The 13,913-nt window shown below is 34.3% G+C and overlaps 1 protein-coding gene across 4 annotated transcripts in view; it reads right to left on the bottom strand.

Annotated features, from left to right (window-relative positions):
- Positions 1 to 217: 217 nt before the first annotated feature.
- The window catches only part of CHIC2 (cysteine rich hydrophobic domain 2), a 39,294-nt gene continuing 25,598 nt past the window's right edge, over positions 218 to 13,913 (bottom strand). For 3 of the 4 annotated variants that reach the window (XM_007071039.4, XM_037897785.2, XM_043544382.1), the window contains 3 exons: positions 10,710 to 10,766; positions 10,484 to 10,543; positions 218 to 7,195 (listed from right to left, as the gene is read on the bottom strand). In XM_007071039.4, the coding sequence (XP_007071101.1) occupies positions 7,145 to 7,195; positions 10,484 to 10,543; positions 10,710 to 10,766 (168 nt within the window). In that variant the 3' untranslated portion in view covers positions 218 to 7,144. Of the gene's footprint in view, positions 7,196 to 10,477; positions 10,544 to 10,709; positions 10,767 to 13,913 lie in introns of those variants that run through there. The other variant, XR_006290097.1, reaches the window with a different exon arrangement.

Below are 13,913 nucleotides of genomic sequence, written 5' to 3'. Positions count from 1 at the left end.
CATTCTATCTAAATCAGATTTAAAGTATTAACTTGATATGATTTAAAACAGACCTGAAGAGGAGCTCTGTGTAAGGAAAATTTGTCTTTCACTGTCAGAAGTTGGTCCAATAAAAGCTCTTACCTCCCCCACCTTGTCTCTCAACACTTAAAATAAGCTATTATGCCATAAAACAGCTTTCAATGTTTTATAAAACAAAATAAGCCTGAGTAAAGACCTTCACAATTATTTTATTAGTTTGTAATACATACAACTTAAATGCTTTAAAAAGGTTTTGTATTGGAATCCATTCCAATCCTGGGTCAGGTCAGAAAAAACTTACAGAAGGTTGATGCATTAAAAAAAGTTGTGAAATTCAACAAGAGATTAACTTCAGTAATAGTAGCAGACGTGGTTAAATACTGTTAAATGTGCATATTTACAATTGCGCAGTTTTAAAATTATCCTCTCCTCACTCATTTCCCTCACCTCCCCATTAACATAGTACTGGCCTTTAAGCTTTCAGTCACTCACCCTGGATTTAAAATATCTGAAGAGTAATGTTAATATCCTCAAGTCACAGCAATCCAATCCTTCTAATATTCTCAACTGTTTATTACCACGATACCCTTAAATCACATGATTACTTTTGAATTTAGGTATTTGGGAGGCTGCTACTAAATCTTAATGTAAAGTAAATTTATTTATTTGGTTTTTATTTAACATAGATTGATGCAGTGTGGTTATTTTAACAAGTTTGTTTATTTGGCCAATTTGACAGATCTCTTAGGTCATTTTTAGGATTACTGATTTATAATGTGTTTCACAGGATTTTACTAACCATATACAGCCAACGGTATCTCTCTGTAACTTCACTTAATCAGCTGAGTTACAGAGAGATTAATTTAGCCCATACAATCTGCAATAAATTGTCCTTATTTTAGTTGAACCTAGGTCAGCATTTTCACTGCAAAATTCAGGTCTTTTAGGGAAATCTAATAAGTTACACACTTTAATGCTGAACTACTCTAATTTCCTTGAAACAATTTACTCTGAAAAAAACCTTCTATTTTAAAATATATACAAAGCATATCCTGATGGATTAGGAAGTGTGTTGTAACCATAACATAAGAGATCACAAACTTAACTTTTAAAGCTCGTTAAGAAAGTTCCTCCATATGCAGACCCACCTTAAAGTATTTTAGGATGACACTGCACCAGCATATTTTGATTTATAAAAGGTTGCTAAAGCCTGGTCTATAAAATGGATTAACAACCCCATTTTTACAAAATAAAAATGATTGAAACAAAATTTTTAGATTACAATGATTGATCCTAGTTTTTGACATTTGAAGCAAAGTAATTTTCAATGTTTGTTACAAAGAGAAAATTAAACTGCAAGAACCATTAAAAAATGTTATATCTGCCCCTTAAAGGTGAACATTTAACAGTTCCATTTCAATAAAAGACACCCAGCTACAAAATCTACTTAATTTACCTGAATTTAAGCTATCCTCACTGGATCCTAACTCTTGGGTCTTATATATGTTGTCACATGACAGGAGCTGTATGGACAAGTTAAGATTTTTCTTTGAATACAATTAACCATGCATTACAGGCTCTAGCTTTGGAAGAGATTGGTGTGTAATTAAGGCTGTCCCACTTTTATCCATGATTCCTATTTGAGCTAGATATCTTAAGTTTTAAAATAGTTTAACAGAAAGGTAGAAGATGCTTTATCTCTATGGTGGAAGTGTTTCTCATAAATAACAGAGCTGGAGAAATCTCTATCAATTAGGGCACAGCCAAAAAGGTTAATGAGGCACTTACTGGAGACCCAAAATGTAGTGGGAATTAGAACATTGTCTACAAAAGCTCAGGAAAGGGATTCAATTAGCCTTGACATAACCTTCATCCTTCAATACCGTTTGATACAGAAAGAAACCCATTTTGAAGTACGCTCAGAGAGTTCTGTTACCAAGCTCTATGTTCAGCCTTTTGCACCTTGCCTTCCTAACTAAAATTTATTACAATTACCTTGATTGCACCATTGCCTTATTGTAACTTTCACAAATGCTTGACTCCTGAGGGTAAATGGGAGAGTGTAACTTCATTTTCTCCAAGACAAGCTGATTTTAATGAAGCAGTATCAAAGGAAATAAGCCTGGATGAACTTTTAAAAGAGTGTCTTTCAATTAAACAAAACAATCTAGGTTACAAAAAATCTATTTCATACAGCTGTGATGTGGTGGGGATATACACTGACAAAATTAAATTTAATACGCATAACTCAGAGGATTCTTTTTTTAACAACTAGTCTCAAAACATACCAAATCACACTGACTACCACTTTTCCAGGAGATTCCAGCGGTAAAGAACGATGCTATCTATATCAGTAGACAATAACAAAGTCCAAAGTTTGACACGCTGTTACTAACAAAACTGAATATATTAATATGGCAGTGAACTAGAGCACTGCATTAACTGAGGATATGGCACACATGAGCCACATCACACAGTAGCAAGAGCATTTGCTTCCACTGCACTTTTTTCCACTGGCACCCGCTGATTAAGTCTCCCAGCAAAAAGAACATTTGCATTTATCATTACCAGAAAATCCTGGCTCACCCAGTTTGCAGACACACCTGTCATAGAAAGGGGAAGCATATGGAAAGCATTTCAATGTGGAACTAGTCTTCCTTGGAAACATTCAGGTTCTGCATTTACAGCAAGGGAATTCATCTATCCTTATCTGGTGATCTAAAATGCTCATTGTGTTTAACATCCTCACACCACACAGTGAAGTGGGCTGCCTTGGCCACAGGCTGATTACATTTTAAATGGTCATGCAGACTAAAGTCCAAGTAACCTTCTGGGAAGCAATTTGTAAAATAAGCTTCCATGTAGTCAGGCCCATTCAGCCTATTAGCTCTGTTATCATCTTTCCTATTAATGCCTCAGGAATTATATTTTCACCTAAGTGTGGCCAACAAAATCAGTATAAAGTGTATACTTAACAGGATGGGAAGGATGGTTTTAGGGAAAGAATCACAGAAATTGGAGGGAATTAGTGATGATGATGATGAATACAGATTTCTCTTCTGAAACACCGTCCTTTCAATAGCAAATTATGTATGCAAGAACTTGGTTTTAGTCATGGATCCAAAGCCAGCCAGGCTGAAGGCACCATCCATACTACTGGGTTCCTACAATGAATCCAAGACATCTTTTGAGACTACGATGCATCCTTGATTGATTTTAAGTATCCTTCACATTAAAAAATTTGACCTCAGGGAGGGAGAAGGCCCTTATCTACAAAAATGCAGTGCTTTCAAGTGTAGACTAGAGCTGCCTATATATATATATATATATAGCACAGGTTACTGGATTTAAGAGGTACATGTCCCATTTATATATCTCTTTTTGTTCAGTATTAAGCTTTCTGGATCAGCAATCTGCAGGATTACCAACCTCAACTATTGCAAAATCATGAGTCACTCCCCCTCAAAGTTAGATTTGTTTAAATGTCTCTTGATTTTAAATAAATAAATACATAAATAAATAAATACATTTGAGGGTTCTTTTCCTTCTAGTTTCTGAGCCTTTAGGGTTCACGTATTCAAGCTTTTACCTGCAAACACGAGGGCTACAAATTTACTTAATTAAAAAAAAAGCTGAAACTCTAACCTAATCACGTGCCTCCAGGAGCTTGTGATAAAAATCATGAGTTGGCAACATGGAAATTGGTAACTATTTGGGGAAAAACAGTTTTTAAACCCTTTCCTATGATATTTAGAACTCTACTACTACAAGTCCTCAGAATCCACAGCATATGGTAATGAAAAATTCAGTTATTTTGATGAGTGTAACTGGGATTCTTGGATTTACTTGTAAAATTTATTAAAAAGTACCCTTACCAAAGGGACTGTGAAATGCTTACTAGCTTTATGTAACTTTTATCTATAAAGATTCCCTCCTCTAATTAACAGCTCACTGTAAACTCTGCAAATCCCACTGGAAGCTTCAGACCTTAACCAATGGCCAACTGTTAAGGGTTCTTGCAAATATATTATACCATCAGGACTTCTCATGTAGGGCCTGATCCAAAGCCCTCCGGAATGGGAGCCTTTCCCCAAAAACTACAGTGCATCTTTTGATGATGGAGACAACTGATTTTCTTTGCTTATACTATGGAAAGAAAGAGAAATCCTGGCCAAACAATTAAAGGCAACTGCATTTACAAATCAACTATCTAAAATAACTTTCAAATACAGTCACTGATGCCCTTAGCACCAGTTTTTCACGCTAAAGGTTAAATAGGCATAACTAGATACTGTGTTAAGATTTCTCATTAGTATTCTTTTTAATTAAGTGCATATCCAGCCTTCACAGTTCAAGCAAAGACTGATAAGTTAACTAGTTAAAGGGAATCAGAAAGATTACTTTCTTTTGTACGATATTTTCAGGCTATCCTTTATAATTGTAAAGCAGTTAACACACAGACTAGTCTAGTATGTTAACTGCTTTTCATTTATAAAAGGGCAGCCTGAAAATATCCTGCAACAGAGAGCAGCATTTTGATTCCCTTTTCTATTTACCACTGTCTTGCGGCCTGCCCACACGATAAATTGTTTTATTTTGGTAGTTGGACTTGTAGGAAATGAAACCATTGCTAGAGACATGTAAACCTACTGCCGATTGGACAAAACACTAGAAATTATGTTAAAAAAAATCCTTACTGGCCGCAACGGAGATTAACTTGATGACTTTTTAAGGTCTTTTCCATCTCCAATTTCTATGATTTTTGTTCAGAAGTTAAGGGATTTGTGTAAAGAAGTTTTATAATTACTACTGGATGAATGGTCTATTTTGACAGGAGAAACCACGGATTTAAGAATCTTGGTCAGCCATAACTGCCTCAATGATCCCAAACTCCTGAGTCTCTCTGGAGCCATCCCAAGTCAGAGACATTGCGTATTGCTTCTTCGAGCATTTCAGATATTTTGACTTGTCCTTCATGTCAAGGAATTTCCAAAGTTTTTGATGTACAAAAACTCTAATTTGGACTTCTACAACAGATATTCAAAGAGTGATACAGAAGTTTAAAAAATGAGCTGTAAAGTCTGATAAAATGAGACTGACATCCATTTGGTTAATAAATATTTGACACCTTGAGCAGTCATGGCTCTTGTGTTAACACAGGGCAGTACTACATATAAGAACTTTACAAGAGATATGCCCCAAGTGAAAATCTTTAAGCCACTCAGACACTTCTTCATTAATGAAATACCAATGGGGAACTGGAAGGGATAACAGATACCCAACAATATGTCCATGAAAGAGCTATTTTATACAGTCCATTGGGAACTTTGATAACAGTAAAACGTACCTGCAGCTTACACAAAAAGCACAAGAGCTCCTTTCTTCAAAGCAGAGAGTAGGAATCAATAGATAAAAGCTGAGTAATGGAAGATCTCTATTCTGGAGCATATATAGAGAACACAGACTTAAGATAATTCAGAGAAAAGCCTTGACCTTTCTAGACAGCTCCCAATATCAAACAATGAATATGACATTCACTAGTGAAGATTTATAGAGAATAACTATTTTGAAGAAGTATACAAAAATAGTTCATAACATCCAGGTACTTGTATATATTAATGAGAAATGAACCTGTATTTAAAAGAGTAAAAAGAGTAAAAAGAGAAAGGTATTTGTGTCGTGATATCAACTTTTCATTCATACGAATATTAAGCAGAGTATATTTGTTTGTCATAGTTATTCACATTATTGCTTGCTACCACAGATGTATGAGTAACAGTTTCTTAGCATACATTAATGTTCATGTACAGTTATTCCAGTCATACAAAGAACAAACTTAAAAATAAGATTACTGAGTAGCTATTAAAAACAAACATATATGAAGATATGTACAACAAAGTGAGATAAGTAACAGAATGAAATAGGACTGGCCTGACCCAAGCATACATCACATATCCAGGTTTTTTAAAATCATATTTGTGCAGAAAATAAACCTTGTAAACCTAAATGGGAAGAAATCAGGGTGCAATAAATATTTATCCAGCACATTTCTTAAGTTCTGACTATTGTCCAGCGTACCCTGCTTTGACTAATTTTGTGATACAAGGCATCCATCTCCATTTGTGTCTGGAACTGTATTTTTCAAGATTTCTCTCAAACAACTGCCTACGTAAGGTTATAAATGCATTTTTAAAAGCCCTAAAAAACCTGGAAAAGGTTTTCTTGGGACAATAAATTTACTGAAACAAATATTTTTGCACCCTTGTGTACAAGCTCTGGTAAACAATAAGAAGTAAAGAGTTAAGCTGTTACATGGCATTAACCTGAATTAAGATATATACATTATAAGTTGCAATACTAATGTATTTTTGTGATCCTGAGCTCTAGTAATCGTTAGATGCATGCAAACCTTTCCATGATTTTTCTAGTCTGAGTAAAATACTTCAAATTCTGGTTTATTAACCTTTAAGATAGGACTTCTTCAGAACCAGCTGATAGATTTCTTCACAAAAGAGCACAGACACTTCTAATGGTGCATTGACATTTGGGTTCCAAAATGGACAGTTTCAAACAAGCATATCTTTTTATCTCAGTAGAGGTGGCTGGCTGATATTCCCTTTGTTCCCCCCCCCGGCCAAAAAAAAAAGGGGGGGGGGGAAGGAATAAAAATATACAACTAGAATGTCACAGGCAAAATCTGGAGAGGGTCATAGAAGTTACTTAGGTATACAGGTTAAATATTAAAAACTTCCACAATTTACAGTCAACTCATTATGCGTATTATGGGTTAAAAAAATATCTGCTCGCTTGTAGGCTATTTTCACCTGTATATTTATGTTATGTATATATACACACACATATAAAAGACTCTGAAAATCAAGATACATTAACAAACATAGGAAGTACAAGTAATAACTTAAGTAGTACTTAACATTTGCATGAAATGACTTTTGCAAATTTTGACAAAATGCACTTAGAACATGCTGTTATTAAAAAACAAAAAGAACAAAAACCACCACAATAATCTGTAGAACCAATGCTATATCACCACCAGGAGAGCACCAAGCAAGGCACCATTGGAAAGACAACATACTTGGATAAGTCTCTATAAATAAAGCAAATGCTAGTCTGGTCGAAAAATCGGTGTCTTTGGTAAAAATTCTATCAGAATGACCTGTATAAAAAGAAAAACAAATTTAATGAAACTTGGCATCAGTCTTATCCATTAACTGAAGTTCATCACAGCAACCACTCACAAAATTTGTTTACATTTATCTAAAAATGTGGGGAGAGAGGAAGGAATGAACAATCAAGGGCCATGCTACCCTTTTTAGGTAAGGAACCACTAGGAAATGATGATACACATCATGTGCCAATCTAAGGGCAGTAAACCTTAACAGCCAGAGTATCATATGGGATAGAGAAACATATGGCTCACGGGTCATGTTAAAATAAGCCACCAGCTAATTATTCATTGACAAACTCAGCTAACTGGCTCATAATTTTTTTCTAACAAAATGTAAAGATATGGATGTTAAAAAGAGAAGATGAATACATGTAAGAATAACTTTATAACTAAACTATCAATATTTGTTCTCAGTTCAGATCAGTTTTGCAATCAATTGAAAATAAAAAAAACATGCTTAGTTTCAATGATTTTCCATAAACAGTACTAATTACTACTCCACTAATAATCTGTTTTACATAATTCAAGGCCCATCTCCATATCAAACAAATTCTCAGGTAGGTAACAAGAAACTTGACTTGTGTTTCAACATGAATATTCTGAGCTAGATTCTAATGTGTGAGCCATTTTGCTATAGGAGGCCATCAATATAACATATCTGAATATAATCTACCCCTTAGTGTGTGTTGAAGGGCATCTTAAGAAAAACTGCTCTTTCAAAACTTTCCTCCTCCATAAAATTGTCCATAAAATTACTGACACATCAGTAAGATTGGGACTCCTAACACTCTACTCTGTTCAACAAAGGAATGTTATTGAATTTTATTGGTTTCTAACTGTGCAATTCAAAGCACACTGGTAAAAGGAGGTAGCCTTTCTTCTAATCAATTAAAATTGCATTCCTAAAAGTTTTTTAAATAATACGTTTCATCATCAAAAGCCTATCATATAAAAAGCATATTACCTGAAACAGACAAAAAGCTGACACTCAGTAGGTACATTTGGGTGCATAGGAAAAAAACTAGCTGGCTGTTTAAAGGATAAATGCCTCATCTGTCTTTTATAAAAAGGTGTGTATGAGTGGGGTGGGGGTGGGGGGTGTTTAATCCATGGATTTGATCACTGAGGCCAAGATTTTCAAAGCCTTAAAGTTAGGATTCTAAATATAAATTTAGGCAATTCAGTAAGTAGTTTGATTTTCAAAAATGCTGAGCACCACTGACCTCAGTGGGGTGCTGAGTGCTTTTGAAATTCAGGCCGTGTTTCAAACTAGAATAAGCTGAAGAGGTGCAAGTCATTTTTTCTACTGGTGAAGTGAAACAACTTGTACATTGTTTAGCATCAAGACCAACAGATAAAACCTTCCTGTAGACAAGCCCTATTTAGGTGCCAAAATATGGATATGGAAGCCTCACTTTCCGCATTCATTTTTGAAAGTCTTAGCTTCATTTTTCCGCCCCACTTCTTTTTAAAGTTAACTTATAAATGGAAAATTTAAGACAGCTTTAATACGACCAGCATCTTAACTAGCTACAGACAAAAGGTTAGTCTCTAAGGTGCCACAAGTACTCCTTTTCTTTTTGCGAATACAGACTAACACGGCTGTTACTCTGAAACCAGACAAAAGAATGGAACACAAGTTCTGTGGAAAATCAATGTTGGATTAAAATAACTATATTAAATATTTCGACAGCTAACTTGTTAGAAGCTTTTAAAAATATTTCTCACTCTTCGATCCTGATACTGCAAACACTTATGCACAAGCTTAACTTTAGTCCTGTAAGTAGACCAATTGATTTAAAATCTTTAGTTAACAGAATGTCCACTATATAAAAAGTGACTATGATTTCATACAGGTTCACCTAAAAAAAGATGAACATTTGTTTAAACTCTAATAAGCCACCCTCCAAAATTAATTAAAAAAACTGTAGCCTCTTTTGCTTAATTTCAGTTTAGTCTGCAAAGGATTTGAGGTGACAATACTAACTACTTCTGTAGAAAAACAGAAGCATTCTGTGATGAAAAAAGCAGGACATCTTCATATGGGTAAAGCTCAAAACAGCTTACTGAAATTTGCTATTTTTCCTGCTTATAGTGAAATATCATGTATCTCGTCATAAATTAACATGTTTTATATAATAGATAATGATACAAAAATCTACTTATTCAGTTTAGTAAATAGAGCTAGTTTGTGAAAAAACAGACATTAAAAATCCTTTTATGTTTCAGGCTAGAAATAGGATTTAGTGTGAAAATGGAAGAAAAGGGAATGCTAGCAGTGAAAAGACGATTTTAAGATAATTTCTAATTATTTAAACACTATTTTAACCAATCTTTTTATATGCATCTATGATGGCTTTATTGTTTCAAAGAAGAGACAAAATATCACATAACAAAAGACCATACATATTTAAGAAGTGCTATCCTAAGTATTTCTCCAAGGTTAGTCTTTATTTTCAATAGTTAACCCCTTCCTGGCCCACTCACTTCTCCAATTAAGGAAATCCTACATATTTCAGTGATGTAATCAATTTAACAGACTCATCTCACCACATTCACTCTCCCTTGACTACACTCAAAAGTTTTTGAAAACAGTAATAAAACAGAAAACAAATAAAAGAGCAAGAAGGCAGCTAGGTGAGCAAACTGAAATCCCATACTGACTGACTGAAGAAGGCATGCAACTTTTCAGCGTATATATTTCTATAACTTGAGAACTTTTTAGGGAATAATAACCAAACCGAAGTGTCTTTTGTAGCTTACTTGTAAGACTGACTTTACAAATATTTTAGGTGACCCTATTAAAGATAAAGATACTTTCAAGACAGTTGAGATATGGGGCAGTTAATATCTATAAAGGCTAAAGGTTTCTTAAGCTCCAACAGTTTAGCTGAAAGGTCTTCTTCCATACTTTTAGACTTGATTAGCATTATATAAAACAGCCATATCTGACTTGCTGCGTAACCAAAGTTGTGGTTATTCTTTATACAGCATCTAAAATTTCACACTCCATCAACACACGTTCAAGCTATTTTATCTTGGCAATTAATTTATTATTTTTCAGAACACAGTGAAGCCTTGTTTTCAAGTCATTCATAACTTTATAAATCAGTCCTGCACATGAAACCATGCATCTGTGAACCGTAGAAAATCCTTGCACTCAGGCGATTAAGCTCCTGACACCTTTACTGATTAATAATCATGAAAAGAATAAGATCAGAAGCAAAATAAATGATCATTTAATAGAGAAACTCACAAAACAGCCCTTTAACTTACATATTCCATCATGTTATTCGTTTCACATTTCCTTTTGCTCAGTCTCCAATGCAAGCACAGCTAGACAAGGAGGAAAGAAAAAGAAGAAAAATGAGCTGTATTTTATTGCAGCACACAGACTAGCCCATTTGTCCACCTTTCATATTTTTCGTTCAACAAAAGCATCTGTTTCCATACTGTGCAATTCAGACTCCAACAGTACGAAGCTGCTCCCTGCGGCACTCACCTTGTGGTATAACCTATTGTTTTCCCATTCTAATAACTTCTCAATCGATCTTCGTGTCTGGAAGACAAATGAGAAAGAATTTTACTCTTGACTGGTTTTAGAAAAACTTTGTTTTGCAGCTGCTTTTGTGTGAAAAGGGGAGAGGTATAGGACAGTGACTGAGTACAGGGTGGTCTGCAATACTATCAAACCTTCTGTAGTATTAAACAGTAACTAGAGCAGAAATGATCCTTTTTAAAAAGTAAAAACTAAGTGACAATGTGAAAAAAGAATTACAACCTTTGAGCACAATGGTTTATACATACGTTTTAATTGCTTGGACTCCTAAGAGTACTCAACAGCAATTTTCAGACAATTTTTAAGTCTCAGCAAGAATGTTATACAAAAATATTAATGTGAATATACTGCTTCCAAAACATCACTATTTGAACAGCTGAAAGATGCTGTAAACTTTATTTTGTAATGCAAGAGGTCAAGTATAAATATTCTGTCTAACCAATACCTTAAAGAAAATCGTTGATATCTTTAGCTCTGAAAACTAGCCAGGAAAATCCAAATATGGAAAGTTAGGATGGTAACTTGCACAAACGCTAAATGGTTAAAAAAAATCTAGGATTTACACAAAAATGTAGTGCAATACCAATATTTCAGATTCTCAAGATTTGGACATTTGTGCTTTTACATTTGACATTTCATGAAAAGAATTCTGACATTCTGAAATCTAAACATTGATAAATCTTTACAAATAAAATTTTGCATGTATGCAATCCTAATAACTTATCAATCTTCATGTATGCAAAATGTAATGAAAAACAGAAATCTTTCTGAAGTACAGCTTCATGCCTAGAGATATTTTGAGTATCTAAGTATAATAATTTAGTTATACTTACATTTTAGAAATGTACTCTGACATTTATGGTCATTTGACTGCCGCAATGTCTACTGCTCAGCCCTTAATGGGATTTGCTAGCAAGTACGAATAAAAGAGGATAATTCATGATGCCAGGTGTTAAGATGAGACCAACAGAGCTGCAGGTGCAAAAGGACGCAGTTCTGACAAGGATCAACTGCAACTTAGTGCAGCTGCAGCTTCCTTACAAAGCAATGGGGATGAAGGGGGGAAGCATCTTGCTGTTATTATTGTAAAATAACAGAGGTAGTATAAACAAACACTCACAATCACAAACTAGAAATCTGTGAGTCAAGCAAGTATGAGCTGAATAAAATAAAAATTCAACTGTTTTCAAATGATTGGCTTGGCATTTCAAATGCAAAATGTTAATATTTATTTAAAATCAGCTACTTGCTCTCTAGTTACCATACAACCTTTCAACACCAAACATGTTTAAGCCTGAGCTATGGTCATATGATTAAAAATAAATTAATTATAATCTATGAATAATCATTATTGGGTTGTGTTTCTACTACATTATATTTTAAAAGCAGACATTACAAGAACTTTAAAAGGTGGCTTTGTCAGTGACTAAATTTATTTAATCAGTTTTTGGAATTCAGGGTTTCTTTTTGTTTATTATTATTAATTATTATTATTATAACTACTACTATTTTTTAAGACAGTGTCCTTTAACAATGATCAGCAGACCTAACTTGTTTCTTTGTAAAGATAGCCTTTTAGAGTCTGCTCTCCTTTTAAATGAAAATAGGGCAGCAGTTATGGTCACACTTTTGTTAATTTAGTTGCCAGTCAGCTCCAAATCAAAAGAAAATAAGGCTGCAGAGTGTAATTAACATTCAGTTCAGTCGTTTTGTCCCTTGTCTAGCCCCCAAGCTTTGTTAAAATTGCCATCTGAATGCTGAAGGCTGTAGGGAAATCGATTTGATTCTAATCGCACCATGAAAAGAACATGATCTAACTGCTTTCAGCCCTCCGTAAATCTGTACTAGGTCTTTAGCACAATGCAACTTCCAATTTAAAAAGCACTGAATGTCTCGTCAATGACTTTGTGAAGAAAAAAGAACAAGGAGCAGACATAAAAATTCCAATAGTTGTTTAAGCATTAAAGTTCATTTGCATCACAGCAAACCTGAAAAGGGCTGACCTCTCAAACCGCCTCTCAGGTCTATGAAGTTGTAGCCTTGACAAGCTCACATTGACAGAGCTCATTGACTCTGAAAGGCTACTCTATCAATGGTGAAAAATGGCAATAGGTTCTACTCTGAGCAGGCATCTGCCTGCCCACCCGCTGCTAAACCAATGGCAAAACTGATTCAAAACCTGAATCTACCTTGTAATCTTCCTTTCCTGGACCTTTTAATAATAGATTAAGATCACAATACAATTTAATTTTACTACTTGCCTGAAAAAGAGTGGAACAAACATTCAAGCTTTCCAAATTCCAATAAAATTGTGTGTGTACACACACGTGTACGCATACACACACATATGTATAGATAGTGTACTATATAAGGCATATAATACATACACACAAGAAACTGAACATACAATATTAAAATCTTGCACACAGAATGGACCAAACGTACTTTCCATAAAATATTAAAAGATCCTTCGTTACACTAAAAATATCACCACAACTATTAAACCTGTTAGGCTAGTGATGTAGGTTTAATCAATTTGTTTAAAAACTAATCTATTGTATCCAATTAGAACTACTCTAACTAGTAAGATTTTGACTATATAACATTTGATAACACTGTATTATACAGTTGGTCTTGCTCACTTATGTAAAACTGCTACTATAACTTTATATCCCCCTATAAATATGCCTTGTAAGATTTAAAATTCATAAACCAACACTGAATTACAGCTATAAAAATGTGAATGAAAATTTAAATGTAAAACGTTACTGCAAACTCCACAGCTTGGGGGAAAAGAAGTGAATTAAACAGCATCACACAATTCTCTATAGCAAGTCTTCTTTCCTACTTGACAGGTGAAAAAAAGTACTTGCACGTGCAGCTTAATTAATCACTACACTTGACATCTCAATGATTTACAGTGAGGAGCAGGTGAGGACATACAAAACCAGAAAGGAACCCTTGATTTGAGAGTAACATTTCCAGTATACTGGGATGACAAGCACATAGAGTCTATCAATGGTGTACAGAAAAACCCATACTGCAAATTATTTGTTAGTAGCAACAAAAGCACAAATTAAGTGGAAGAAAGCTTTAGTTATTAGGAAGATTTCATACTGTCCACATTTTTAAAAAAAATTAAAATCA

Source organism: Chelonia mydas, chromosome 4 (genome assembly GCF_015237465.2).
Source record: "Chelonia mydas isolate rCheMyd1 chromosome 4, rCheMyd1.pri.v2, whole genome shotgun sequence".
NCBI lineage: Eukaryota > Metazoa > Chordata > Testudines > Cheloniidae > Chelonia > Chelonia mydas.
The sequence above is the reverse complement of the archived record's forward strand: the minus strand, read 5'-3'. Positions and strand labels throughout refer to the sequence as shown.